Genomic DNA, 27,479 nt, shown 5'->3' with positions numbered 1-27,479 from the left:
AACCACACCAGCAGTACCGAGCAACGACGGGACTGGTGGAAGGCCTGAAGACTGGACTGTGTTTGAGCTTATGCGCCTGTCTTGGTTGGCCTGGGCTGCTATGCTGTGAACTGCTAGGCTCAAACAATAGACACTTATTTCTCATATTTCTGGAGGCTGGAATTCCGAGATCCAGGTGCCAGCCCTTTGGGTTCCTGGCTTGGAGATGGTCACTTTCTCCCTGTGTTCCCCCACGGCAGAAAATGCTGATGCCTCATCTCATAAAGACACTCATGTCCTTATAAAACACCATCGGGGCCCCAAGAGTCGAGACTTCGTTTCTTTCCGCGGACAGATCTGTGAATAGGCTTCCATCGTGTTTGTCCCACTCGCCCAGTGACGACCCTGTGGGCTGCTCCTACCTTCTGGCAGTGACGCTTCTATGCGGATGTATGTGCAGGTTCTGGGTGGGCGTGTGCCCTTATTTCTCTCGCTCTCTTCATTTTCCTACATACGGAGGAGTGGAATCGCTGGGTTATGGGGTAGTTCCATGTTTGCCTTTTGGAGTCACTGACACTGGTTTCCCGGCAGCTGCACCAGTGTGCAACGGCTCCACCTTCTCCACAGCCTCACCAGCACTGGCTATTTTCCATTTTGTTTTATTTAAATTAGACCCGGTGACCCCGGTGGTAAAGAATCTGCCTGCAGTGCGGGAGACTCGGCCGATCCCTGGTCAGGAAGATCCTCTAGAGAAGGGAGCGGCTACCCACTCCAGTGTTCTTGCCTGGAGAATCCCCTGGACAGAGGAGCCTGGCGGGCTACCGTCGATGGGGTCTCAGAGTCGGACACGACTGAGTGACTCACGTGTTCACTGCCACTGGTGGGCTGAGGCGGTATCTCGTTGGTGTTTGGGCTTGCTTTTCGTTAAAGACAGTGGTGGTGGGCATCTCTGACTTGCTTCTTAACTGTTGCTGTATCTTCTTTGGAAGAAAATGTCCTTTCTCGTCGTTTACACGTTTTTTAGCTGAGTCCTTTGTCTTTTTGTCATTGAGCCGTAAGAATTCTTCATATATTCTGGATCCTCAGCCCCTATCAGATCTATGATTTGCAGATACCTTCTCCCATCTATAGTTTATCTTTGCACTTTCCTGATAACGTCCTTTGATTCACACACGTTTTAATCTTTACAAAGCCCAATTTATCTCTCATGTTGTTGCCTCTCGTGCTTTGCACATCCTATCCAAGAGTCCACTGCCAAATCTGGGGTCAGCAAAATGTACTTTCTTCTGTGGTTTTATACTTTTGTGGGAAAACTCTTTTATTGGCATGTAACACACAGAGGAATCCATGAATCTCACAAACTGGGCACACCCAGGCAACCAGCACCGCGACCAGGAGGACACATGCCCAACACCCCAGACACCGCCTGAGGCCCCCAAGGCAGCCACCACCCTGATTCTAACCGTATGGGATCTGCTCTACAGTGTCTGGTCTCCGAGGCCTTGGGTCTTCTGAGGCCTCCGTGTTGATTGCTCAGGGAGTGGGGTTGTCGCGGGGGGCGGGGGCAGGGAGACGCGTGTGAACATGGGGTGTGTGCTGCAGAGTCAGGGACCGCCCAGCTCAGGGCAGGGGTCACAGGACCAGACTCCTGGCTCTGCCCCTCCTGCTGTGTGGCCTTGCTCAGCTTCCTCTACCTCTCTGCGCCCTGATGAAAACGAGGCTGTCCCAGGGGTGGAGACCCATCAGTGTGGGAAGGGGCATCGCCTTGCTCCTTACAGAAACAAACAGTTTGCTGGTTGCTGCTGTTTTTGGAGCCGGGGGTGAGGTCGTCTGCCGGGGGCTGGGCTGGGTGGTGCTTTCCGAATCAGTTCAGTTCAGCTCAGTTCTGTCCGACTCTTTGAGACCCCATGGATGGTAGCACGCCAGGCCTCCCTGTCCGTCACCAACTCCCAGAGTTCACTCAGACTCATGTCCATCGAGTCGGTGATGCCATCCAACCATCTCATTCTCTGTTATCCCCTTCTCCTCCCGCCTTCAATCTTTCCCAGCATCAGGGTCGTTTCCGGTGAGTCAGCTCTTTGCTTCAGGTGGCCGAAGTATTGGAGTTTCAGCCTCAGCTTTCCAAGTGGAGGGAAGCGAGTGGACGCAGGGCCAGCCCCTCACGGTGGCCGCGGGGCTGTCTCTCCACTCAGCCCTAATTCTCCTTGGTCTGGCTGGGGTTTCAAGCCTGTCCTCTTCGAAACCGTCCCCATGGCTTTCTCTGCCCACCTGCCTCAGTGTGGACGTGCCTTGTGGATATGCCATATAGACCCCCAAGTGGCTATTGCAGAGTTTCTGCTATGTGACATCATGAGGGTGGGTTGTCCCCTTTCCCCCCGCCGACAGTGGAGGGGGTGCCTGCCTGGGGAGGGTGTGAGGACAGGTGTTTAGAGCGCGTGAGTCCTCAGTTGACAGCAGAGACCTGGTGGCTTCCGTTTAAAGCCAGGGCTGTTCCAACCCCTCCACTTACACCTCGGGGTAGGAGCTGCTCTGAGCACATGGCGTTTTCACTGAAATGGCAGCTTCACTCTCGCTCCATCTGGGCCCACCACTGCCTCGTGACCTGCTCCCCAGATGTATCCCTGCGAACAGGGGTTCCTGCAGTGGCCCCAAGCCAGTCCTGCCCTCGGAGGCTCACTGTCTTGTGGGGAAGAATTTCTGAATGAATTATCAAACCCTGTGACCATGGGGCTGTGGGGGACCCCGAGCAGGGGAGCAATCAGGGGCAGCTTCCAAGAGGAGGTGGCATTGGAGAAGAGTTTGGGAACGTTCTGGGTGGCCCCGGGGGGAAGCAGCTCTTGGCCTGGAGACGCTGGGCCGCGTGGACTGGCACCGCCAGCCCCGCGCAGGAGAGGAGTCTGTTTTGGATTCTTCTTCCCCGATCCTCAGGCTTCTCTTGTGGCTCAGCTGGTAAAGTATCTGCCTGCGGTGCAGGAGACCTGGGTTCAATTGCTGGGTTGGGAAGATCCCCCCGAGAAGGGAACGGCCACCCACTCCAGTGTTCTGGCCTGGAGAGCTGGATACGACTGAGTGGCTTTCACTTTCAACTTTTCCTCCAGTACTCGAGGGTTACCTGGTTGGCACCAAAGTCACCAGTGGGGAAGGGGCAGGAAAGTGAGAGGCTTGTGATGAACTTTCACCTTGTCACTTACTGGTGCAAGAGTGAGTATTCCTGACTCAGATTCATGGAGGGGTGATTAACCTTCACATCTCAGCAGACAGTGAGCGGGGGTTACGTCCACATTTAGCAGCGGGCTGCCCCCACCCGCGGGTGAGGGAAATGGTCACTGTTCCGTCATGCTGAAGACAGTATTTGGGGTGATTTTTTTTTGGTACCGTGTAGAAATAATCCCGGGTGTGGCTCAGCTAGTAAAGAATCTGCCTGTGATGCGAGAGACCTGGGTTCGATCCCGGGATTGGGAAGATCCCCTGGAGAAGGGAAAGGCTACCCACTCCAGTACTCTGGCCTGGAGAATCCCATGGACTGTATAGTCCACAGGGTCGCAGAGAGTCAGACGCGACTGAGCAACTTTCTCTCTCATGTAGAAGTAAGTCAAACCTGCCAGGGTCCTTTGTTTTGATAATTTTTCTATTTGAGTTGGATGAATTTTAAGAACAATAAAAACAGTAAAACAGTCATGGAGAAAAGGGAGCAATAGAGATGAACATGACCCGTCGTTTTCACCCCGCCTGTCCTGTCCCTCCCTTTGGGGAAGTAATGTTAGTTCAGTGTCCACACAGAGATACAGAGGACCTGGCCCCCTCTGCCTCCTGGCGGTAGTGGAGACGGGAGAAGTGGCTGCTTCTGGAGGTGGGTCTCTGCTCCGAGGCCTGGCCCCCAGCGGACAGTGGCACGTCCACACACACACACCCTGGACAGCCTGGAGCATCATGGGCCCCGACCCATCCCCACGGATGTGGACTCTCCGCACACGGCCGGCCCTCCCGCCTCACCTGAGCACCTGCGTCGGCGGTGGGCGCGGTGGGGGCAGTGGTTGGTGGGGCCCAGCTGATGCTGCTGCCCCGAGCCCCTGGCCCTGGCCGACACCTGCGCTTTGTGCTTTTTCCAGGCGGGGGAGAAGCACTACCACCCTCTGTGTGCGCTCTGTGTCCGGTGTGGCCGGATGTTCGCAGAAGGCGAGGAGATGTACCTGCAAGGTAAGAAGAGGGCCGTGCCGCCCGGGATTCGGGGAGCCAGACAGGCGCTCGGGGACCCGCGCCTTGTCCCGGGGTGCTGGCAGCTCAGTGAGCTTTCCCGCTGGTTAGGGAGCTCTTCCTCCCAGCGGGGGCGGGGGTTGGGGCTAGGGCTGGCAGGCTTTCCCCACAGGGACCCTGTTCAAGAGCAGGACCCAGGACTGGTGGACGTGTGGGTCCCAGTAGCATGTGGTCTGTGGTTGCTTCGAGCCTGTCCTGAAAGGCCCTTAGCCCAGGGTGGGGTGGGCAGGCAAGTCTCAGGGTTTCCCGCCACCCCTACCCCTACCTCTGCAGGCTGATGAGGGGGAGTGGAGGCCACAGGCTGCTCCTGAGGCTTCTTTCCCGGTCAGGGGAGTCGCCAAAGCGCCGGTAAAGAGAGCTTTAGAGGAAGGCATGGCCAACCTTGTCACCCGTTCCGTGGGAAATCCCGGACCCACTCACCACTCAAATCACAGTAACAGCAGACTAAAGGCGTCCTGTGGCCCCAGGCCTGGAGGGACAGCAGGTCACGGCCAGTCGTCCCCTCCCTCCTTCTGCAGGGGGCCTTCTTCGTAGCTCATTGCTGCTTGTTTAAAAAAAACTTACACCAACACTCAGACCGGCGCACCCAGCTCCCAGCTATTTCTTTACGTGTTTATCGCCTGGGGTGCAGGCAGTTCTCCTCTGAACTGCACTTAAGTTTTATCATTTTGACGAACCTGTCCCCCACCCCACCCCCACCCCCACCATCTGTGGCTCATTCATTCCTGACCTTGATAAAGATTGTTCACATACTTGTCAAAACGATAGGAAGACATTTTTCAGTTCATGGCAGTCGGGGAGAGGGATCAGGCCGAATTCTACAAGGACAGTGCGGGGGATTTATAGCCAAGGCGCTGGGGGTCGGGGAAATGTATGGATGGAAATTTATCAAGAGGAGAACCGGAGGGGGACCCCTTGCTGAAGGCAGGCCTGGGGCCTAGAGGCCAAGTCGGAGGCAGCGGCCGAGGAGCTTGGGCATATGTCAAGGGTTGGGGAGTCCCTGCGCCCCCCGGCTAAGGCAGCTCAGCAGGATTCTCGCTGGGCCTGGGTTCGAAGGCTGAAGGCCTTCCCTGAGGGGCCCGGCAGGGGATGGTGGGATGCCAAGACCCCTCCCCTCCCCCCCACCGCGATCACAGCGTCTTTTCTGTCTCGTGACTCCAGAGGCAAGCTGAGCAGGCTGCACAGTGTCCCCCAGATGGGCCGTGGGATGACTTCACCCGGGGACCATGTGTCACACAGGCCTGCCTTTCTGAGACAAGCTCGGGGGCTGACGTCAGCCGGGACGGCCTGGTCCCCAGTGTCCCCTCTTGTTCTTTAGTCTTGAGAGCTTATCAAAGGGGTCCTTTGGGCCCCTGCCAGCTGTGCCAGGATGTCTTGGGTGGGGAGGAAGCCCCCTGCAGCCAGAGGCACCCACCCCCCACCACGACAGCGCTTTCGGGACGTGCTGACACCACGAACAGGAGCTTGGGACACGAGCTCGCCATCAAGGGGACCTGGTCTCTGGACAAAGATGCTCTTCATGGCTCTGGGCTGAGGCCAGCTCGCCGTTTCTAAAGCTAGACCTGCCCTGACCTCCTGTGGAGTGTCAAAGCCCGTCCCCCCGCCTCCCGTTTCCCAGTCTGTGTCCTGACGGTGCAGACCCACCTGGTGGTATTCACGCCTGCTCCATGGAGCACGGGAGTCGCACGGTGAGGCCCCCGCCCTGTATAGACACCATGAGACCCTCTGTCTGCCTGGTCCACCTGCGTGCTGGGCTCCAGGAGGGTTTGTTTGATGGATGAATCCCGAGCAGTAAAAGCTCAGAGGAGCAGGGTCACGAAGCCTCTGGCCTCCGAGGGAGATGAGGCAGCCCCCCACCAAACTCCCGCCAAATACCAGCCCCGCCTTCCAGCCCTGAACGCACCTGCCTGTCTGCAGACTCGGTACCCACAGGGGAAGAAGGTTGGCACTCGCTCATTATCAGGGGTGGTTGTTGCGTTAGTCGCTCAGTTGTGTCCAGCTCTTTCGCAGCCCCATGGACTGCAGCCCGCCAGGCTCCTCTGTCCCTGAGATTCTCCAGGCAAGAATACCGGAGTGGGTTGCCATTCCCTCCTCCCAGGGGATCTTCTTGGACCAGGGATTGAATTCGAGTCTTCTTGGCAGGTGGATTCTTTACCACTGAGCCACGAGGGAAGCCCAGTTATCAGGGGTACCCAGATTAAAATAACGGTTAGATGCTATTTTTCCCATTGGATCAACAAAGGTTAAAAGGACAGACATATCCCGCTATTTGGAGAATTGGAGTAGGCGGACCTCTTACCTGGCTAATGGAGCGAAAATTGTGAAATTGCCAAAACGCCTCATAAGCCTTAAAAATACCCAGACTCTCTGAGCCAGGAGGACCCACTTTTAGGAAGCCTTCAAGTCAGTAAGAGAGACGAAGTTGGAATTTGTGTTTCATGGAGTTCCCATGACTTTATTAAGAAATAAAATGTTGGAAATAACGGTCAGGGAGCAGATAAAGAGATTCCTATTGATCCTTACAATGGAATATTATGCAGCCCTTAAAAGTTACACTTTTGATATTTGCTTATGTGGAGGAACACTAAGACATTTTAAAGCAAAACTCACAGAACACAAAGCTGTGCGAACGCCGTGTTTCGTGCACATGTGTGCGCTGGATGGCAGCGAGTGGGAGGCGACAGATGACTCCCATTTTCCTGCCTATTCCTTTAAGGTCTTGGTTAAACTTTAATAAAAATTTAAAAAATAGGAAGTCCTATTACCAGGACTTCCCTGGTGGGTCCAGCGGCTAAGACTCCTCACTACCAGTGCAGGGGGCCCGGGTTCGATCTCTGCTCGGGGAACTAGGTCCCACGTGCTGCAGCTAAGGATCCTGCATGCTGTAACCAAGACTTGGGACAGCCAAATAAGTTTTTTTTTTTTTAAATAAAAAAACATCTATTACCTTTGCAATCATAAACAATATATTTTTTTTAATAAAAGCTCTCACATACCAATCAATTCCCTGTCTCTCTGGGAGCTCCAGGTTGGTGTAGGTGCTTTTTCCAGCGAAGGGCAGAAATGAGCTCCCTCCATAAGGGTTAACGCGCGCGACCTAGAGATTTTGCAGGCAGAAACGGGCTGCAGCTCCGTCGAGTCAGGCCCCCCACTACATCTGCTCTATGTGACCTTCTGGGGGGCCTGAGAGTGGTGTGGACACAGCTCCCGTCTCCAACGGGACGTGGGCTGGCCTGGCACCAGAGGGCGGAAACCTTCCCCGGCAGAGGGCTGTGTGAGTGGGGTGTGGGTGGGTGGGGGGCGCAAGGGGGTCCGGCTGAGGTTCAGTGAGGGAGGAGGCAGGATTCCCGGACCCTGAAGCTATTACCCTTGCTTCATCATGTTAAGTTCTCCCAGTGGCCTGCTGAGGTAGGGTTATTGTTGGCCCCGAGTGAACGTGGGAAAAGCCTGAGGTCTGGGGAGGTCGAGTTTGAATTAGAGAAGAGCAAGACCCTTGAGTGGGGAGCTGGGAGGGTGCTGGTGGTAAAGAACGCGCCTGCCAGTGCAGGAGACGCAAGAGATACACCTTCGATCTCCTGGAGGAGGGCATGGCAACCCACCCAGTATTCTTGCCTGGAGAATCCTGCATGCTGTAACCAAGACTTGGGGCAGCCAAATAAGTAAATTTTTTTTTTTAAAAAAAGAACATCTATTACCTTTGCAGTCATAAACAATAGGAGGAGCCTGGCGGGCTATGCTCCAGAGAGGCAGACACGACTGAAGCAACTTAGCACACACGCAGGGCCCTCGCTGGGGGACCTGTGACCTTGACGGTGGGGCCATAGATGGGGAAAGCTGGGTGGGGCTGGCATGACCGAGACAGCTCAGACACCCTGGGAAGCAGTGAGGGGCTGGGCCTCCAGCCCACAGTCCCGCTCTCCAGCCCACACCTCAGGTTCCCCCCTGAGGTCCTCCTTCCTGCCTTCCAGCTGAGAGCCCCGCCCCAAAGCCCTCACCTCCCATCCAGGTTGCGCCCAGCTCCACCCTGCACTGTGCCCATGGCTGGGCTTGGCCCCTGCCCACCTCACGGAGAGGAGCAGCGCCCTTTATCTGCTGCCTGAGTTATCTGGCTCTGAGGAGAAGCCACCCACAGAGCGCTCCTCGAAAGCCTCCTCTGGGAGCTGGGGACCCGAGGGCCCCGTGGGAGCGCTGGCTCATGGCGATGCGCTGGCTGTTTACTCCATGCCAGTGGGACTCTGAGCCCCTGAGAGCTGCAGGCCCAGGAATAACCCATGACTCGGCACAGAGGAAGGCGGTGGCGCCCCCGTGCGATCATCACAGAGGAGGGCGGTGAGGCCCCAGTGTGACTTGGCACAGGGGAGGGTGGTTGGTTCCTAGTGTGACTCGGCACAGAGGAGGCCTGTGGGGCCCCCGTGTGACTTGGCAGAGGAGGGCGGTGGCGCCCCCGTGTGATCATCACAGAGGAGGGTGGTGGGGCTCTAGTGTGATCATCACAGAGGAGGCCTGTGGGGACCCGTATGACTCAGCACAGGGAAGGGTGTTTGGTTCCCAGTGTGACTCGGCACAGAGGAGGTTCGTGGGGTCTCAGTGTGACTCGGCAGAGAAGAGCGTGGTGGGATCCTAGTGTGGACACCGACCTCCTCCTCCTGACCCTGGCATAGCCCCACCTCTGGGAATCCAGACTAACTCTTCCTCCTGGCCATCTGTCCGCAGGCTCTTCCATTTGGCACCCAGCATGTCGACAAGCAGCCAGAACTGAAGACAAAAACAAGGTTGGTGGAAGTCAGTCTCTTCCGATGCCCTTTCCCCAGCTTCCGAGCTACATCACACAGTTGAGACGGCTCAGTGGTTAGTCCTAATGGGCCATGGGGCAGGTGGCCCGAGGCCCGCGAGTGTCCAGGTGGAAAGAGCAGACCAGCTGCTGGCCGGCCCAGGGGCTCCCTGCCCTGGCCCTCCTTTGTTCAGTGGATGCCGATGGCTGCGAAAGTTCAGGGACCACTGAAAAGTTAGCACCTCTCCTGAGTCCCCAAGAACGTCCATGCCTCTGATGCCAACAGCTGCTTCTCAGCGTCTCCCCAGCTGCCCTCAGGTTCAAAAACAAGAAAGAAGGACTCAGTGAAAAGTGTCGCAGCCCGGTTAAGAGGGTGGAATGGACTCAGCCCAGCATGAGGCAGGGTCCCGGGGGGAGGTCTGGACCCAGGCTGCCACTGTCTTCGCCTGGTGGAGTCCAGATTCCGCACCTCCCAGTGCTGGCACACACCAGGTGTTACCAACCACGGAAGCCCCGTGGCCGGAGATCTTACCGGGGCTCCGTTAGTCGGTTGACTGGCCTGTTGATTGATTGCCATGTGGTTGCTTTCACTCTCCTGGTGACATCACCCAGGACTGCCAGCATCTCAGGGCTGGTCTTTCTGGCATGGCTTGCCCCACCCTGAGACCTTAGGGGTGTGGTGAGCACCCTCCCCCTGAACAGAGATCTCCAACCAGGTGTGACGCTGATCACCTTCCAGAAGCAGGGCAGGACCTGTGTCTAGGCCATGCCAGCCCTCCCCTCTGGGCCAGGGGAGACTCCTCATCCCGCAGAGGCCCTGCTGGGGTGCCCGGCCGGAGGTGCCATGTGAGGGAGGGGGCTAGCCCGCCCCGGGGCCTCCTGGGCTGGTGTCCCCAAGAGAGACAGAAATCAGTGCCCCGACAAGCAAGTGATGCAACAAGCTGGCAGGGCCGGAGAGCAGGGGAAGGACCAACTTTCATGGAGATGGTGACGGTGGGGACATGGAGGGGGTCCTCCAGAGGAATTGAGTGGGAGCAGAACCCTGAAGAAGGGTGGGGGTCCCAGGCAGGGCTGGGGGCTCAGGCAGAGGCCCCGGGGCAGGATAGGCTAGCTCCCTTTTGCTGAGGCAGTCAGCAGGGCAGGGGTGCTCCGCCCACACCTGCAGAAACACGATCCTCCCACCGGGGCTGCCCTCTCGTGCCTGGCACCCTGCCTCCCAGCAAACTCATCCTGTGAGCTCTCAGATCTGCCTAGAATGTCGTCCCCTGAAACCCACAGACGCCTCCGCTCACATCCTCTTCCCCCAGAGCCTCCTCACCAGGCTCCAGGCGCCTCCATCCTGAACCCCCTGGCCCCGACCCAAGCCCTGGCAGATGACAGAGAAGTGTTTGCGGGATGAAGGGAGGAAGTGAATCTGGGCGAACTGCAGCTCAGGGCACCAACCCCCCAGTCCTCTCAAGGGGAGGTGTGGCAGCCAGCTTTGCTCTGTCAGGGACCACCCCCACCCCTGCACGACCTCCGCTGGGATCCACACCCTGAAGACCCTGGGAGCGAGTGCACCCGTCCCCACCCCTGGGGGGTGAGTCCTGTGTGACCCACAGAACTCCTGGCCTCGTTCCAGCGACCCCTGGTCTCCCATGCCCACCCCCATGCAGGGCGCCCAGGCCTCGCCAAGACTTTGAAAGTCGCCAAACAGGCTACGGGTGAGCCACTGGGCAGATGGGCCCTTGAAGACCCTGGTGACTCAAATGCCCCATAGCAGGGGCGGGGGGCGGTGCGGGGAGGGGGGTCCCTGGGTGGGGGTAGGGAGGGTCTGAGTGGAGTGGAGGCTGGAGAGTGAGGCAGGGCCCCAGGACGAGCGTGGGAGGCAGACTGCTCTAGTGGGGGTGATTCTCAGTGCCCCCCCGAGGGTCTCCAGCACCTGCGTGCATCAGAAGGAGACCACTGCCCCGAGGAACTCGGGCCCGGAACAATAGGAGCAGAGCTCTGCTGTTGGGGGCACTCTGCTGTTTGCTGGGGATGCTGGCTCTGCTCATTGAGTCCTTTAGTGACACTTCCACTGTGGGAGTGAGGGGGTCCAGGGATGCCTCAGCCGTGGGGAGTGGGTGGGGCCCGAGCGGAAACCGTCCCCTGACCCAGCAGAGGCGGTGGTGCTCAGGGCTGGGAATTTGCGGCGTAGGGGCTGGTTCGGAGATCCACCCTCATGAACGTTGTCCTAGGAGACGGGATGGGTCTCCGGCTGGTGGAGGGGCCCCTCCTCCTCGTGTGGGCCCCTCAGGGAGGGTGGGACCCAGCAGTTCAACAGACGCTCGCCAAGCCCGTTCTGAAAGAAGTCAGCAGAGGGAAAGCCTCCCTTTTCCTCTAGCAGTTGCTTTCAGTGGGTCTGGAAGCCTCTGCTTTCCATGGCTCCACCCCTTCATGAGTCTCATTCAGCACACCTTCAGCGAGGGTCTGACTGGGCCAAGCCTGGTTCTCAGTCTGGGGCGCCAAGGTGACTGTCACAAGTCCTGGCCCGCAGCTGCTGCTGTTCGGAGGAGCAGGGGCCTTACCTGCAGGTCGCGTCCGAGGGCCATGGGGACCATCCCACTATACCCGGCATGGCGTGAGGGCCTGGGGAAGGTGGCCTTGGGCCAGGGCGGGAGGGCTCCATGGAGGAGGACAAAGTGCCCAGGGTCCTCCGTGCCCTGCGCCTCCTCTAACCAGGTCAGGGGGACCAGCGCCAACCCTGGATGCTGGACCGACTGTTGAGCTGGCCTCAGGGCCTGCAGGGAACCCAGCGGGCCTGGAGGTGGCAGGTGTGTCTGCTCTCAGCCTGGAGCCCCCGCCCTGGATGACCGTGGGCCACTGGCCCAGCCGGAAGGAGGCCCTCTGGGTGCTGGAGGCTAGCAGGTCAGGGCAGAAAGAAGGACCATTGTCTCGGGGGCCGATCATGGCCGCAGAGTTGGCTTCCGGAGCTCGTCTCCACAGATGCTTCGGGAACATTGAGGGCAGAGGCCGGCAGCCTGGGGACAGCTGTCCCTCATATCCGGTGACAGGATCCAGGCCCTGGTCATGCCCTGCGTGTCCCTTGATTCACCCTCCCCACCCCTGCCCCTCAGAGCCTCTTCGGTCTTGCCTGAAAAATGAGACTAAATGCTGGGCAGGCCAGGCAACAAGTGGACAGGGCAGTGGGTGGATGGGGCAGTCGGTGCGCAGGGCAGTCGGTGGGCAGAGCAGCGGGTGGACAGGGAGGGCATAGATGACTTTCCCGGTCACTCGGGCCCGTGGAGACAGCTCTCCCAGCCAGCTGACCGCCCCTGGCCTGCGCGGCAGGAGAGAGCCGTGTTTTTCTGTAGCGTGCGGTGAGTGGGAGCCAGCTAACGAGCATGATCCTGCCGGACCTGGTCAGCTCTGAGTCAGCCTGGCAGGGTCGGCTCGGCGGCCGTCAGCCCAGGCAATACTGCAGAGGTGGCATCACTCTCTGAGTCCAGCCTCTGGGCAGAGGTGGCTCTGCTGTAACCTGGCAACCCAGATGAGAGCTAAGTTGCCCATCTGGAGGGGTGCTCAGCAGTCAGCTAACTAGGCATGCCAGGCCCAGTGGGTTCCAGGACCGCCGTCCAGCCCCCGAGGCCAGCTCCGGGGTCCCTGCGAGCGAGCCAGGAGAGGGAGAACAGCCCTTCCTCACTCCTGGAAGATCCCTGACTCTGTGCCCCCCCGGGGGGAGGGCTGCCCCTCAGGACAAGGATGCGCGTCTGCTGAGGGTGCCTGGGGGGGGGTCCCGTGGAAGGCTGTGGTCCTAACGGCCCATCCCCAGTGCCTCGTTGGGCGTCGGATCGTACCGTCGTTCAACACACGGTCCCCGAGCACCTGCTGTGCGTCCCAGGCTGGGCACCAGGAACACAGAGGTGAATGAGGGTCCCTGCCCTGCAGCGTCTGGCCGGGGATAGACGCATGGGCCAGCTCCAGGGTGCAGGACGCTTGCCTGCCAGGCAGGGAGGGACAGGGCTGGCTGGATGGGCCTGGCGGGCAGGGTTGAGGGAGAGCCTGGCTTCCTGGAGCCAGGGCTTGGCAGGTGTGCGGAAGGGTGGGTCACAGGGGCTGGCCCTGCTCTGGGTGTGGGGTCCGAGTCTGAGGAACTGTGAACAGGCAGGGATCGAAGGAGGATTTCGGAGCCATGGAAAAGGGCGGCCCTGTGTCTGCTGAGTAGCTGGAGAGGCCTTGGTGCATGGAGAAGGTGGTCGGGACAGGGCCAGCCTGGCGGCTCCTGCTCCGGTGGGACCAGAGGGAGCCTGGATGGGAGGGCTGGTCTCCCCCAGGCTGCGGCTGTCTGTGGGCACGCCTACCCTGGGGGCGCACGGAGGTCCTGGCTGCTTACTGCGGGGCTGGGAGGGGGCACCCAGAGGAGGAAGCCAGAGCCCCTGCACTGACCGTGGGGCCAGAGAGAAGCCAGGCTTGGTGAAGCTGCCCCGGAGGCCCAAACACAAGGACGGAGAGACTGATCCCGAGCGAGGCTGTTCTAGCGGCATTCGCAGCGGCCGCCAGGGTGGGAGAGCCAGACCCGCTGTTGGAACCTCTGTGGCCTTGGGCCAACCACCAGCCTGCTCGGAGCCTCAGCCCCTCAGCTTTAACGTGGAGACGAGCGGGCACTGACCTCCCTCTGTGTGTACAAGTAGCTTCTGTCTGACCTTAATGAGAGCCAGGCACCCCTCGACCCTGTTGTGGGACGGCGCTTCCTGGGGCTGGGCTGGGTGGACAGGGCTGGACGACTGCCTGGCCTTGGGCGGGTGTGAACAGCACCCTGGAGAACGCAGCTGGGTGCTGGGTTTGATTGTGAGGCTCCTTTGGGCTAGTTGGAGGCAGGGTAGAGAGAAGGTGAGAGACAGCCCAGGTCTCCTGATTCTGGGGGAAACCGCCTGGACTCAGCCCCCTTCCATCTGGGCTCCCTGACCCGGAGGACATTGCGGGGGTGGGGGCGCTGCTCCTCTCCCCGCCCTCGCTTTTCCTGGGCTGGGAACTGGGGTACAGAGACGGGGGTCACCGTGTAGCTGCTCAGCTGCCTGCTCGGGACCCTGAAACGTGCAGGAGAAAGCCGGACCCTCTTGCTGCCGTGCAAACAGCCCAAGCCCTCTACCACTGGGGTCATGGAGTCAGTAACCGCGGTGCCGCCCTGACAATGCCAGGGAGCGCCCCTCGAGGCCCTCTGCTGTTGCTCTCAGCTCAGGGCACTGTCTTCTGAAACACCCAGTGTTGGTCGGCTTTGTGATGAAGGAACTTCCTGTCGTGAGCTGGAATCAACTGAACTGAGATAAAAGCAAGGGTGACTCACCAGAGCCAAGTCCTTAGCAGGCTGCGCGTCTGAGTCCTCAGCAACGGAAAGAGCCTTCCAGGCAGGCTTTTCCATTTCACAGAGAAGGAAGCTGAGCGTCAAAGGTTTTTCTCAGATGTGCCAAACTCACAGGCATAGCATTTTTGCCTAGCAAAATGGGCCACCTGGCCACCGGGACAGCGGTAAAACACAGACTCTGTGTTTCCCGCCTTGCACGGCGTGTCTCCCTTGAAACCGCAGCACGTGATGTGTGTCTTCCTGGGGGTGGCCGAGCCTCAGGGGTCGGGCTGAGCTTCTCGAGGGACCCCAGCCTCTTGCCGACCTTTGCGAGCCCGTGGTCCGAGGGGACAGGCAGATTCCTGAGTTGATGCCCCATCCCCTGTGTGCAGCCGGGCCGTGGGGCCTCACAGAGGATGCCAGGGTGATGCCTGGGGTAAGGAGGCGGCTGGACCGGCTGGCGAGTGACCGATCGTGGCGATTCCGCGGAGCTTCACGCCCTGCCCTTCTCTTTCCTTTCCAGATGCAGACCCAGGCTTCCCACCAGGCTTGCCCGGGCGCCACCCCCTACGCCTGTCAGGTTTGCCCCTGCCGCCGCCTGTCGGGCTCTCGTCCGGTCCTGGTGTCGTCCCGTCCCCGCTGGTGTCGCGCTGAGTGTAGGAGGCGCTGGGGGTCATCTCCCAGGAGGGGAGGAGGGCGCGCTCCATGGCAGGCGTCTTTGTTGTTCAGTCATGTCCGACTCTTTTCAACCCCGTGGACTGCCACACCCCAGGCTTCCCTGTCTTTCCCTAGTGCCCAGAGCTTGCTCAAACTCACGTCCATCGAGTCAGTGATGCCATCCAACCATCTCATCCTCTGTCGTCCCCTTCTCCTCCCGCCTTCAATCTTTCCCAGCATCAGGGTCTTTTCCAATGAGTTGGCTCTTCATATCAGGTGGCCAAAGTATTGGAGTTTCAGCTTCAGCATCAGTCCTTCAATGAACACTCAGGACTGATTTCCTTTAGGATGGACTGGTTGGATCTCCTTGCAGTCCAAGGGACTCTCAAGAGTCTTCTCCAGGTGTTAGCCACACCAGATGCGCTTAAACAGCGAACGGAACTGTCCTCTCAGCTCTGGAGGCTGCAGCTCCAGGGCCCGCCGGCAGACTTGGCTCCTCACGCGGCCTCGCCTCCGGGCGTGTGGGCGGCCTCGCCTCCCTGTGTCTCACCCGTCACCCGTCTGTGCCCTAGCCTCCTCTTCTCATGAGGAAGACAGTCAGATCCAGGCCTGTCCTGAAGACTCCATTTAAACCTAATTACGTCTCCAAACACAATCACGTTCTGGGGTCCTGGGGTGTGGGCTTCAACCCATGAGCTTTGGAGGGGAGCGGTTCAGTTCGAGATACGGCCCCTCCCAGCCTCCTGGCGGGAGGTGTGGACCACTGTGAGGGGCTGGACAGGACTTCAGGGGTGAGGGGGGGGCCTGCTTAGAAAACGAGAGAGGAGTTGGACTTCCCTGGCCTTCTGTGGTTAGGACTCCACACTTCCACTGCAGGAGGCACGCAAACCCTGTGGCCTGGCCAAATAAAAAAACAGAACACGAGAGGAGCCATGAGTGGGGGGCGGGAAGCAGGAGCCCGTTCGTGGAGACGGGTTTCATTCGGATGAGGCGAGTAGGGGGACTGGAAAGCTAGGAGGCTGGGTGGTCCCGGCCAGCCAGAGGGCTAGACCAGGAGAGAGTCCAGGAGCTGCCAGGTCACGCCCAGCAGGTGGGGATGGACTCGGGTGCAGAGAGGGGGACGGGAGCTGGAGGAACACAGGGTCATCATGGTGGTGGAGGGCCTGACCCAGCAGAGCAGAGGAGACGGACGGTTGTGGGGTCTGTCACCTCCGGGGTGCGGACGTCATGGTCAGAGATGAGCGAGGAGGGCTGGGGGATGGTCCCCAGCCGCACGCGAGGAGCAGGTCCCAGACGGGACGGCCAGACGGCGGCCAACAGAGGCGGGGCTGGAGGTGCTGCCGCGCGCCCCCCGGAATCGACTCGGAGAATCCGCTCTCCGAGCGCCTCGATCCTGCCTTTGCCGGCGGGGCGTGCAGAATCCCTGAAAACGCATCATCGCTTGCTCTCACCCTCCAAATAGAAAGATCGTTTCAGCGACGGGGAAGCTTCGTGGTCGTGGAGCGAGCCCATCCTGCCCTGGGAGCACACGGCCCCTTTGCTGGCGGCCAGGGTCACCTGCTGTGTCTCCCGGTTGCAGCTTCCTTGTCGTTCATCCAAGCCTGCGTGTTTATTTTTCCACCTGCCCATAGAAAGGGTCTCGTGAGCTCCAGCGTTTCTGCTGGCGCTCGGCTTGCTATGGTTGCCTCCGGAAGGTTCTCTGCGTCGACAGAGCCCGCTTCAGCCTCTCCCTGTCTCCTCGTCTCCTAGGAAACCAGGACTTCCTCAGAGAGCATCATTTCTGTACCTGCTTCCAGCACCTCAGGGTCTCCGAGCCGCGTGATTTATGTAAGTCGGATTCTCTGTGGAGGGGGGAGGAGACCAGGGGCCCGGGGTCCTTGCTGAGTGTGTCCTCGGGGGGCACGGGGCGTGGGGCCGCGGGAGAGATTGGCACAGGCTCTGAGGCTGACTCGGGGCCTCCTGCGTGGATGTGTTGTGTGACCGAGGCTGCCCCGGAATGTGGCGTCCAGCGTGCAGAGAGGTGTGCTCACGGCCGTGGTTTACATCGGTGCCGGTGAGGACACCTGCCTGCACCCCGCAGCCAGGACTCGCCTGGACACACAGCGCTCGCCAGCCACGGTGCAGACCCGTGCCTGTGGGTGTGGAAAGTTCCTGACGTGTCTTGCGAAGGAGCATGTGAAGGATGACGTGCGTTCCGTGATCCCGTTCTCATTTATGTGTGTGTGTATTCGTGTGCACGTATGTGTATTGTGTGTATTTGAGTGTGTGCGTGTATGTAGGCATGTGTGCGCGCACATGTATGGATGGATATGTGTGTGAGTGTGTCTACATGCGTGTGTGTGTGTCCATGTGTGTACGGGTATGGATATTGCGTGTGTGGGTGTGTGTGTCTGTGTGTCTGTGCACATACAAGTCTAAACACAATTAAGCACATTTTAACTAATTATTGACAGCAATTACCTCTGGGTGGTGGCTTTAGAAACAGAAGGTGACTGTTCTAATTACTTGCTGGTTTGCTAGTCTAAAGAGCCTGTGCTGCGGGAAGGGAACGGGAAAGCGGGGTGAGCCCTGGACTGCTGGCTGGTCGGCCCGGCTTCACCCCTGCAGGCTGGTCGGCCAGGACGAGTCTCCTCCCCCATTGCCCCCACTCACGGCCAGAGCCTGGTCTTTCTCTAACACAATGGAGATCGGATTCCCTCCTCTTGACACTTCTTTTCAGCCCCCAGAACTCTCACTCTGGTTGGACACAGGGCCGTTCCTGCCCTAATGATAAGAGCCCAGGTTGTAGTCTGTAAAGTGAGTAGCCGGATGACCCTAGGCAGCTGCAGACTCAGAGGTTCAGAAAGACGGCCTGATGTCACCAGGCCAGCTGTGTGCCCTCGGGCAAGGCGTTAGCCTCTCTGAGCCTCTGGGAGCTCACCCATACCTGCGGGCCCACAGCACCTGCTGCCTAGGGCCACGGAGGGCCTGAGTGGGAGGCCCTGGGCACAGCCCTGAGCCCAGAGCGGGTCCCCAGGAAGCGCTCACTGGAGTTACTGTTGTGACATCGGTGCTTGTCTGTGGGGCTGCCGTACCGAGTGCCCAAACCAGGGGGGCTCAACCACAGAGACGTACCTTCTCACCGTCCCGCAGCCTGGGAGTCCGAGTCACAGTGTCGGGAGAGTCGGTTCCCTGCAAGGCCCGTCTCCTGGGCGTGTGGACGGCCGTCTTCTCTGCATGTCCTCACGTGGTCGTCCCTCTGTGCACGTCTGTCCTGACCTCCTCGTCACAGGAGGACCCCCAGGGTGCTGGCTCAGGGGCCCCCACCCTGCTGACCTTGGTTCACTTTAACCACCCCTTTAAAGGTCACTATCACCAAATACATATTCTGTAGTGCTGGGGGTTAGCGATTCCATGAAAAAAGGAGGAGGACACGATCCACCCCAAATGCCGTCATCATCAGGACCAGTGGTAGCGACTGTTACCATTTGAACCAGCTCGTGTTCGTGGCACACTGAGTGTGGCCCTGTCCACAGGTGGCAGCTGCTGTTAGTGACTGCTCGTTGCTGTCGTTCAGTCTGACTCTTTGTGACCTCGTGGACTGTAGCCCTCCAGGCTTCCCTCTCCCTCACCATCTCCCGGGATTTGCTCAAACTCACGTCATCGAGTTGGTGATGCCATCCAACCAGCTCATCCTGCCATCCCCTCCTCCCCCTGCCTTCAATCTTTCCCAGCATCAGGGTCTTTTCCAATGAGTCAGCTCTTTGCATGAGGTGGCCAAAGTATTGGAGCTTCAGCATCAGTCTTTCTAATGAATATTCATTAGGATGAATATTTTAGGATGGACTGGTTAACCATGATTATGTTTTGAACAAGTTGCTGTTTGTAAGGGGCTTTCCAACCAGTCCATTCTAAAGGAGATCAGTCCTGGGTGTTCACTGGAAGGACTGACGTTGAAGCTGAAACTCCAGTACTTTGGCCACTTCATGCAAAGAGTTGACTTGTTGGAAAAGACCCTCATGCTGGGAGGGATTGGGGGCAGGAGGAGAAGGGGACGACAGAGGATAGAATGGCTGGATGGCATCACCGACTTGACGGACATGAGTTTGAGTGAACTCCGGGAGTTGGTGATGGACAGGGAGGCCTGGCGTGCTGCGATTCACGGGGTCGCAGAGTCGGACACGACTGAGCGACTGAACTGAACTGAAGGGACTTGAGTACAGTGCTGACGTAAAACAGTGGCGTCAGCAAGGACGTTGGTCTCCGCAGTCCCTGTTACTTTAAAGATCTCACAGTAGTAAGCAGTAGAGCTAGCTTTGAGACTAGGTCTTCTCACCGCAAAGCTTGGGTTCTGCTCAGGAAAGCCCGTTGCTCAGGGCTGAAAGCCTTCTTCACCAGGCTGTTTTCAGCACAGCCACGGCCATGCCCCCTAGGCCAGGTCCCCTGACGTCCCTACCCTTGGGCAACAGGAGTTTGCCGAGGGTGATGGTGGGCCGAGAAGGTCCCCACCATCTGGGCGTGCCTTCAGCCGAGGTGGATTCTACCTGGTCACACCGTCCCAGCTGAGACAGGCTTCTTGCTCGGCTAATACCCATGCACCAGGGTTTAAAACAGAAGGCCTCAAGAGGGCTCATTGAACCCAGACTCCTGAGTCTGAAACACCTGCTCTCAGCTGACACAGCCGAGGTGCCTTGAGTACCAGGTAACAAGGCCCACGCCTGCTGCCGCCTCCAGCTCTCGGCACCCCACTTTTCAGATGCAGCTCAGAGAGGGGCAGAGGCCAGTCTGTCCCAGCCTCTGAGTCAGGGAGCCGCCATCCAAGGACACCCGGGCATTTCCAACACTTGGCCGGCGCCCGGCCTGGACCCCCGCCCCCCGCCCTGCCGCCGTCCCTCCCAGGTCAGGGCTGGTGTCGGCTCCGGTCAGCGGCGCGTCCCTGCAGTTCCTCCACCGAGGAGACGGGAGTCCGGTCGAGCACGCCTCCCTGGGCTCGCTCCTGCTCGTCTTCCCCCTCCCGCTGGTGTCTGCTCCCACCCTCCTGTGGTCCTGACTCTGCTCGGTGCTGGGCACACTCAGGACCTCAGGGCAGGGGCCTCGATCCACGCCCCGGCCCAGTGAGCTTTAAAGGGCGCCGGCCACCCCCTTCCGCAGTACCTGCTGTTGTTAAATGCAGCCTCCCCGCCTTCCTCCTTCCCCCATTCAGGAAGAGATCGCTTCCCCCTTGAGGTCCGCGTGTGCAGGAATGGGGCGGGATTCATCGTGCGCTGGGGCTAGCCTCTTCCCCGTGGGCTGTGAGTGCCTGGCAGGCAGAGGTCGTGCCTCATTCATGCTAGCATGTTTACAGGATAAAACCTGGGCACAGTGTGTGTGTGTAATTCAATCGTGTCCGACTCTTTGCGACCCCATGGACTGTCGCCCGCCAGGCTCTTTTGTCCATGGGATTCTCCAGGCAAGAATACTGGAGTGGGTGGCCATTTCCTCCTCCAGGGGGTCTTCCTGACGCAGGGATTGAACCCGAGCCACCTGCATTGCAGGCAGATTCTTTACCATCTGAGCCACCAGGGAAGCTCAATAAATGGTGGGTTTTTAAAAAAGTAATCTTTTCGCTGCTTTTTTCTTTATTACAAAGGTAACCCACATTTATTAGGGAAGAACAGTGATTGGTATAGAGACAAACATGAACGCCATTTATAGTCCTCCCAGCCAGAGTAGCCCATGTTTATGTGTTGAAGTACACGCTTTTGGCCTCTTTCTCTCCGTGCGCGTGTATTCTCTTTCTTCCTTTTTCACGAAGCGAAGTCACGGGGGCGATATTGTTTTGCACTCTCTCTTCCCCAGCCAGTAAGGCAGTGAGTGGCGGAGTGCACTGTATTATTGGCAGGATTATGTTACAGCTGTAACGTCGCATATGGCCACATCCTAGGGGCTTCCCAGGTGGCATCAGTGGTAAAGAATCCATCTGCCAGTTCGGGAGACGTAAGAGATGTGGGTTCGATCCCTGGATCAGGAAGATCCCCTGGAGGAGGGCGTGACCACCCACTCCAGCATTCTCGCCCGGAGAATCCCATGGACAGAGGAGCCTGGTGGGCTACCGTCCACAGGGTCGCAGAGAGCTGGACACGGCTGAGTGACTTAGCACACACACGTGCTGGATACAGTGTAGGGAGGAGAAAGCGGGGGGAAAACACTCGCAGACGCACACAGCCCAGTGGCCTTCCGCCAATGGGAGGGCATAGCCCGTTGTCACGGCAACCACCCCAGGACCTGGATGCTCGGAAATGGATGTGTGAGCCCCGCTGGCTGGTGTGGCTGTGAGGAGCCGGGAGCACTTAGCCACCTGGCTGGGGGTTGAGGGTTGGGGGCCTCTTTTTGAGCCTGGCTCATATTGATGGCATTGTCAAGTGCTCTCTCTGATTCCTGCAGTCAGGGGCTGACCCAGGGCCAGGTGGGCCTCACTGACCATGCGTTTGGGGCTGAACAAGCCAGTGGGCAGCTGAGCACTGTGATCATAGCAGGGCAGAGGGGCAGAGTGGGTGGGCACAGCCTCCCCCAGCCCCATGGCAGCGTCGCCCTTTAGGTCAAGCCGTGTGGATGTTCAGAAATCCAGCAGATGGCAAGGCCCAGGTGGCATTCCCATTTTCAGGGGGAGACGAAGGCCCAGAGAGTCCACCCAGCTTTGGCGAGTGCTCGATTGATTTTAGTTCAGTGCGGCATGCTTGCCCTGACCACCGTGTCATGTCAGTCGTGGAGTTAGGGGGAGGGGCTCCATGGTGAAGCAGAGTCCTGGGTCCACAAGCCGCTAGCCTTGTGGGGAGGGGACACTGATGCACCAGCAACGATCAGCACCTTTACTCAAAAGAGGAAAACATCCAACCCAGATGGGAGAGAGAGAGAGGAAAGGCTTCCTGGAGGAGAGGCCTCTGCTGACTCTGGAAGGACCAGACCATGAGCCGGGCAAAGAGGTCTGGGGAGGGCGTGTTGGAGGGAGGGATCTATGTGGTGGAGCCCTCAGGCTCTGGACGTGAGGAAGCAGTAAGGAGCTGGGTGTGGCTGGTTTCCTGGGCCAGGAAGTGAGGGGCTCCGATGAGCGGATACACAAGGCTGGACCTCCAGGGGCCTCAGTTCCAATTTCCCCAGAACAGAGAGGAGCAGCTCACAAACGCTGATCAGGGGTCATCGTCATGACAAATGGCACACTCAGGGTTTGAACTCAGGTCTTCCGAGTGCTGCCCAGGGTTCTGAAGGGAATCACCAGAGTCTGAGACATCAGGTGTTCACTCTCTCAACCTATGTCACAAACGGCATGTGGTACCCAATGCCTCCCGGGAGCCTAGGAGTTGGGTGGTCAGGGAAGGCTTCCTGGAGGAGGTGGGCTAGAGCTGCCAGACCTGGGAGGAAGTGGGAAAGCTGGGGCGTCAGGGCTGAGCCTGGCTCACGAGGGCACGAAGAGGAGAGATCGTACAACAGACAGACTGGAGACATCTGCCTCCAGACATCGGAGACGGCAGTGAGGGCCGTGTCACCTGTCCCAGGAGGGCTGCCGGGGCATGTGAGCTGGAGGGCGAAGGGGGCCCTGGAGCTCGAGGGACGTGGCCCGGGCAGAGAGGAGAGCTGCCGTGCGAGCAGCTCTGCACGCACACCGCCTGCTGTGCTCCCTGGCTGTGGGACTGCGCACGTCACCTGACCTCTCTGGGCTCTGCTTCTTCCCTTGTGGAGTGGAGGTCCTGTGCGTGCCCGGTCATGGGCTTGGCCCACTGCTGTCTGGGGTGGAGCACAGAGCTCATGCTGCTGCTGGGGTTTGTTGGAAGAATTGCTGGCAGGACACCTCTCCCCGCGGCCACCCCCACACCCAGAGGCAGAGGTTAGATCTGGACTCGGGCCGTGAGGACCTTGACCAAAGCTGCCTGGGGCTGGGAGCGGGGCAGAGAGGCGGGCAGGGGCTGCGTTGACTGGACCGGGGGTCCCTGAGGGAGGCTGAGGTCGAGATGAGGGTTCTCGAGAGGTTTGTGGGGTCAAGCTGAGCTAATGGGGGCAGCCCGACTGGCCACCTCTGCCCATGACTGGCAAGGCCAGGCTGAGATTAACCCTCAGAGGGGACACGGGGGAAAGGAGGTGACTGGCGTGTCCGCTCCAGGAGGGACAGGAGCCTGGGTGTCCACTCCACCAGGGACTGGGCGGTGCTGGGAGCGCGCTGGGGCTGCACGTCCCTTCTTCTGTGGGGATCGCAAGCTGTAAGCGTTCCATGCGCACTTGCCGGGGGGGGGTGTGCCACGGGAACACTGGGGCTGAGACCGGTGTTTGGGTGTGAACCTCAGCCCTTGTGAGAGCCAAGTCTCGTGGAGCTCAGCTCCCGGGCCTGTCTGGTCGCGTGCCCCCAGGCAGCCCCCAGAGCCAGGAGGAGGGGCTGGTGGGCAGTGGGGCAGACCGAGCCCAGTCATGACAGTGAGCCCGCCCGTGGACCTCAGCTGAGTAGATGCGACGGTTCCAGGTGCATCGCCACGAGTGAGAACCTCTGTGGTGACCTCTGTGGTGACCTCCGTGAAGTCACACGCCCGCTGGCTGTCACCTGTCACATGTCAGGCCATTGGCTGTGTGTAGGGAGTGCTCCAAAGCCCTGAGCGTGTGTACGAGTGGCTGGGTATGCAGGTGTGTTCATGAGTACTGGTTTGGGCGTGTGCGGTTAGTGTGTGCGAGTTGTGCTGGTGAGTGTGAGTGGGTGGAGTCGTGGGTGTGTCCGCGTCCCCCTCCATAGCTGTGGGCGGGCACATTCTCTGTGTGCACACGTGTATTACATGTGCAGGCCTGCATGCGTGAGCAGGCATTTAAATGCACGCGTGTGTCCTTTATGTGCGTGTGTGTTTTATGTGAGCACATGTGTGTCTGTGTTCGCACGCATGCAGGTCTGTTATGGGCGAGTGTTTGTGAGATGCGTCCGTGTGTGCGTTCGTACACGTGTGCACGTTCCCTGGTGGCTCAGCTGGTAGCGAGTCCGCCTGCATTGCGGGAGACCCCGGTTCAATCCCTGGGCCGGGAAGGTCCCCTGGAGATGGGAACGGCAACCCACTCCAGTGTTCTCGGGCTTCCCTGGTGGCTCAGCTGGTAGCGAGTCCGCCTGCAATGCGGGAGACCCCGGTTCAATCCCTGGGCCGGGAAGATCCCCTGGAGACGGGAACGGCAACCCACTCCAGTGTTCTCGGGCTTCCCTGGTGGCTCAGCTGGTAGAGAGTCCGCCTGCAATGCGGGAGACCCCGGTTCAATCCCTGGGCCGGGAAGGTCCCCTGGAGACGGGAACGGCAACCCACTCCAGGGTTCTCGGGCTTCCCTGGTGGCTCAGCTGGTAGAGAGTCCGCCTGCAATGCGGGAGACCCCGGTTCGATCCCTGGGCCAGGAAGATCCCCTGGAGAAGGGAATGGCGACCCACTCCAGTGTTCTGGCCTGGAGAGTTCCGTGGACTGTGCAGCAGAGAGCCGCACACGACCGAGCGATGAGTTTTCTGTGCCGGCACGCGCAGTGTGTGTGTCCGTGCGTGTCCGTGTGTGTGTCTGCGTCCAAGCGTGTGTTTGCATGCGTGCGTGTATGTGTGTATGTATGTGTTTGCTGTGCCCTCGCGTGTATCGTCCAAGCGTGTGTTTGCATGCGTGCGTGTATGTGTGCATGTATGTGTTTGCTGCGCCCTCACGTGTATCTGTTTGTGCACACGCGTGTCTGTGTGTATGCAGGCATAGCTGTGTGAGTGTGTTTAGGCCGCAGGCTGCGTTCTCACTGTCTGTAGGGCCAGGAGGCTTCCCCGCCCCCTTGCCTTTGCCCCTCCGACCGCTTCACTCAGACTTGCCTCTTCCCACGCCTGCTGGGCGACGCGGCCCCGGGTGTGGGTCTGACCAGCCCTCGTGGCCCCTCCTGCCCTCTGTCAGGCCAAGCTGGGTGATGAGATCCTGGACTACAGAGACCTGGCCGCCCTCCCTAAGAGCAAGGCCATCTACAACATCGACCGCCCCGACATGATCTCCTACTCGCCCTATGTCAGCCACTCGGTGGGGGACCGGCAGAGCTACAGCGAGGTACGGGGCCCCCGCAGCAGGTCGCCTTGGCGGCCTCAACCTCCTTTACCCCCTCAGACAGCCCGCGCCTCCTCTTTAGAGAGTCCCCAGAGTGCTCTTGCCCCAAACCGCCCGGTGATTCTGGACGGGGAGGCCTTCTTGGAGTTGGGGGCAGGGAGCAGGAAGCTCGAGGATGATCAGGAAAGTGCCAGGGGCAAAGGGAGCGTCTCGTCCTTGTCTTCAGTTGGGCTGATGCTCATGCCTGGGGAATGGACCGTGTTCCCTTATCCAGCCCACTCTTGGCCCCGCTCCCTGCTCACACGCTTCCCTGTCCCGTGCCTCGAGCTGGTCTGACCCCTGGTGGGACCACAGTTGACTCCTCCCTTCTGTCCCTCGGGCGGTGCCCTTGTCTAGGCCTCCCGGCTGCACCTCTCATTTAACCTGGAACTTGTTGCTGGGTTTGGCTTTTTGAGACTCGGGTGTGACCCTGGGGGCAGAGCTGGAGGGGAGGAGCATTTTGTCAGTTGCCGGCCGTGTCCATGGGCCAGTTACATGCGGTGGCCTGGCCCGGGCGGCCCCTCGGGGGGCAGAGCTCAGCCCTGGCCGTAACTGAGTTCCCCAAGGTGTGGCCGAGGCTCCGGGGTCTCCAGGCTCGATGGGGGTCATGCAGGCGAACCCAGCTTGGCAGGCGCTGCTGCGGGATGTGAAGGCGGGGCGGGGTCCTCCCGGAGTGCACTCACCGGCTACGCCGCAGCAGCTGCCCAGCGCCACCCCCGCCATGGTTGCTTCGGCCACAGTTGCCACCCACGCTCAGACCCGCTTTCACTCTGCCCTGACCCCGGGCTTGGAGCTGCCCACCGCTCATGGCGCAGCGCTCTGCAAAGAGGAGACCGAGGGGGGATGTGCTGGTCCCAGGACCGTGGGGCTCGGGGCAGAGCTAGGGCGTGGGCCCGGGTGGCCGATTCTGGTCACTGCGGCCTCCGTGCCGGCTACTACCATTGCCCAGAGCGAGGTGCTGCGGTCCCGACCCTCCTCCGTCTCCGGGGACCTCTCATCTCTGCAGGCCCCACCATGCACCAACCGGGGGACCTGCTCGGAGGCGGGCTCTGAGGGGGCCCTTTATGTGAGTAGATGATGAAGGGGGGCCCGGGAAGCCCCAGAACGGGGTTTGGGGCACTGAGCTGGGCAGACATGGCCTAGGGCTGGACAGCTTCGCCTGCTTCTCTAGACCTGCAGCCTTATAGCCGCTCATCCCAGGGTGGAAAGCTCGCAGGGGGAAGAGCAGTGGGCCAGAAGCACAGAGCTCTGCCAGCTTCTCTGAGCCTCAGTCTCCCCATCTGTGAAATGGGCAGATTGGGGTACAAGTTCCCCCTTCCCATTCTAAGGGCAGGGATGGTACAAGAAAGAGCCCCCAGTCACTCAGGCCTCCTCCTAGGAAACTCTCCAAAGCATCTTCCTAGCTGTCCAGGTGTGGGGGAGACAGGTGAGCTTTCTGGCCTGGAAGCTCAGTTTCCAGAGCCCCTTCTGCTACTTGCTGCCTCCCTGAGCCTGTATACAGGTGGTGGATGGCCCATATACAGACCCATATACACATGGTGGAAGGTGCGCTTGTTCTAACGGGAGGTGCCTGGCTGGCAACCGCTCCCCGGGGCCCCGATGGCCCCCAGCCCCTCACTCTGGTCCTCTCCCCAGACCCCGAGGCTCCGAATCACCCTTCCTTTCTCCCGGCTCCTTTATCTTTCCTGAAGAAGACCTGTGGGCTCACGGGGTGGTGACCCCGATGCCCTGAACCAACAGTCCTCCTACTGGAAATGTGTCTTCACGGGAGGGTGGCGGGGCAGGGCAGGCCAGCCAGGAGACAGGTCCACGCTCATCCGCACAGAGCTCCGTCCTGGGGGCCTCTTTCTCGGGGTCCACTGATGGTAGGTCTCCAAAGAGAAGGCTTTGGAACCCGTGTGGGATCTAGTAGGGAGGAGTCCCTTCCCGTCAGGAGGAGGGTCCCTGGGGTGGATGTGCCTGGGCCGGGTGTGGGCCCCTCCCCTTGTGAACCCCTGGTGCTGGGCCTAACGGGGTCCCCTGTGTTGTATCCACAGTCCCCTCAGCTGCTCTCGCCAACGCCGCCTGAGGTAACCGCCCCCCAGCCCGCCCATCTGCTCATTGCTCCGCTGCCTAGATTATAAAGATGACCACCTGAGGCTCCCCGAGGAGGGCCCCCTGGGCCCTTCGCTGTGGCCTCTGGCCCTGGCATCAGGCCATGGCCCTCTGAGGCTGGGGTGCCCTCCTCGGCGCTGGTTATTTTTATAATGGTGTCTCATCCGCATGCTTCCCTGTGCGTCTGCCAGTCTGGCGATGTGGGCACCTGGGACACAGGCGTCCTGCGGTCTGGTCCACGGCTTCCTTTAGAGGAGGAACAGGTCCAGGGGCTGGGGTAGCAGGGGCCACCTCATCCGCCTCTGAGCAGGATTGTGGGAATATCCTTGGAGCCTTGAGGGTGAACGTG

General features: G+C 59.8%; 1 protein-coding gene and 1 long non-coding RNA gene across 30 annotated transcripts in view; one reads left to right on the top strand and one right to left on the bottom strand.

The window, feature by feature from the left end:
• The window catches only part of ABLIM2 (actin binding LIM protein family member 2), a 167,770-nt gene that overhangs the window by 80,003 nt on the left and 60,288 nt on the right, over nucleotides 1-27,479 (top strand). For 9 of the 29 annotated variants that reach the window (XM_069594821.1, XM_069594818.1, XM_069594816.1 and 6 more), the window contains exons 7-12: nucleotides 4,089-4,176; nucleotides 8,947-9,005; nucleotides 14,830-14,886; nucleotides 16,713-16,790; nucleotides 24,854-25,000; nucleotides 27,073-27,105. In XM_069594821.1, coding sequence (XP_069450922.1) covers nucleotides 4,089-4,176; nucleotides 8,947-9,005; nucleotides 14,830-14,886; nucleotides 16,713-16,790; nucleotides 24,854-25,000; nucleotides 27,073-27,105 — 462 coding nt within the window. The remainder of the gene's footprint in view (nucleotides 1-4,088; nucleotides 4,177-8,946; nucleotides 9,006-14,829; nucleotides 14,887-16,712; nucleotides 16,791-24,853; nucleotides 25,001-27,072; nucleotides 27,106-27,479) is intronic. The other 20 variants (XR_011257882.1, XR_011257881.1, XR_011257878.1 and 17 more) reach the window with 3 other exon arrangements.
• Nucleotides 3,590-4,877, bottom strand: LOC138442769 (uncharacterized). The gene is made up of 2 exons (XR_011257886.1): nucleotides 4,654-4,877; nucleotides 3,590-4,169 (listed from the first exon to the last, which is right to left on the bottom strand). It is a non-coding gene; the product is annotated as an uncharacterized lncRNA (long non-coding RNA).

This window comes from Ovis canadensis, chromosome 6, assembly GCF_042477335.2.
Source record: "Ovis canadensis isolate MfBH-ARS-UI-01 breed Bighorn chromosome 6, ARS-UI_OviCan_v2, whole genome shotgun sequence".
Taxonomy (NCBI): domain Eukaryota; kingdom Metazoa; phylum Chordata; class Mammalia; order Artiodactyla; family Bovidae; genus Ovis; species Ovis canadensis.
Note: the sequence above shows the minus strand (reverse complement) of the source record. Positions and strands in the feature narration are given on the sequence as shown.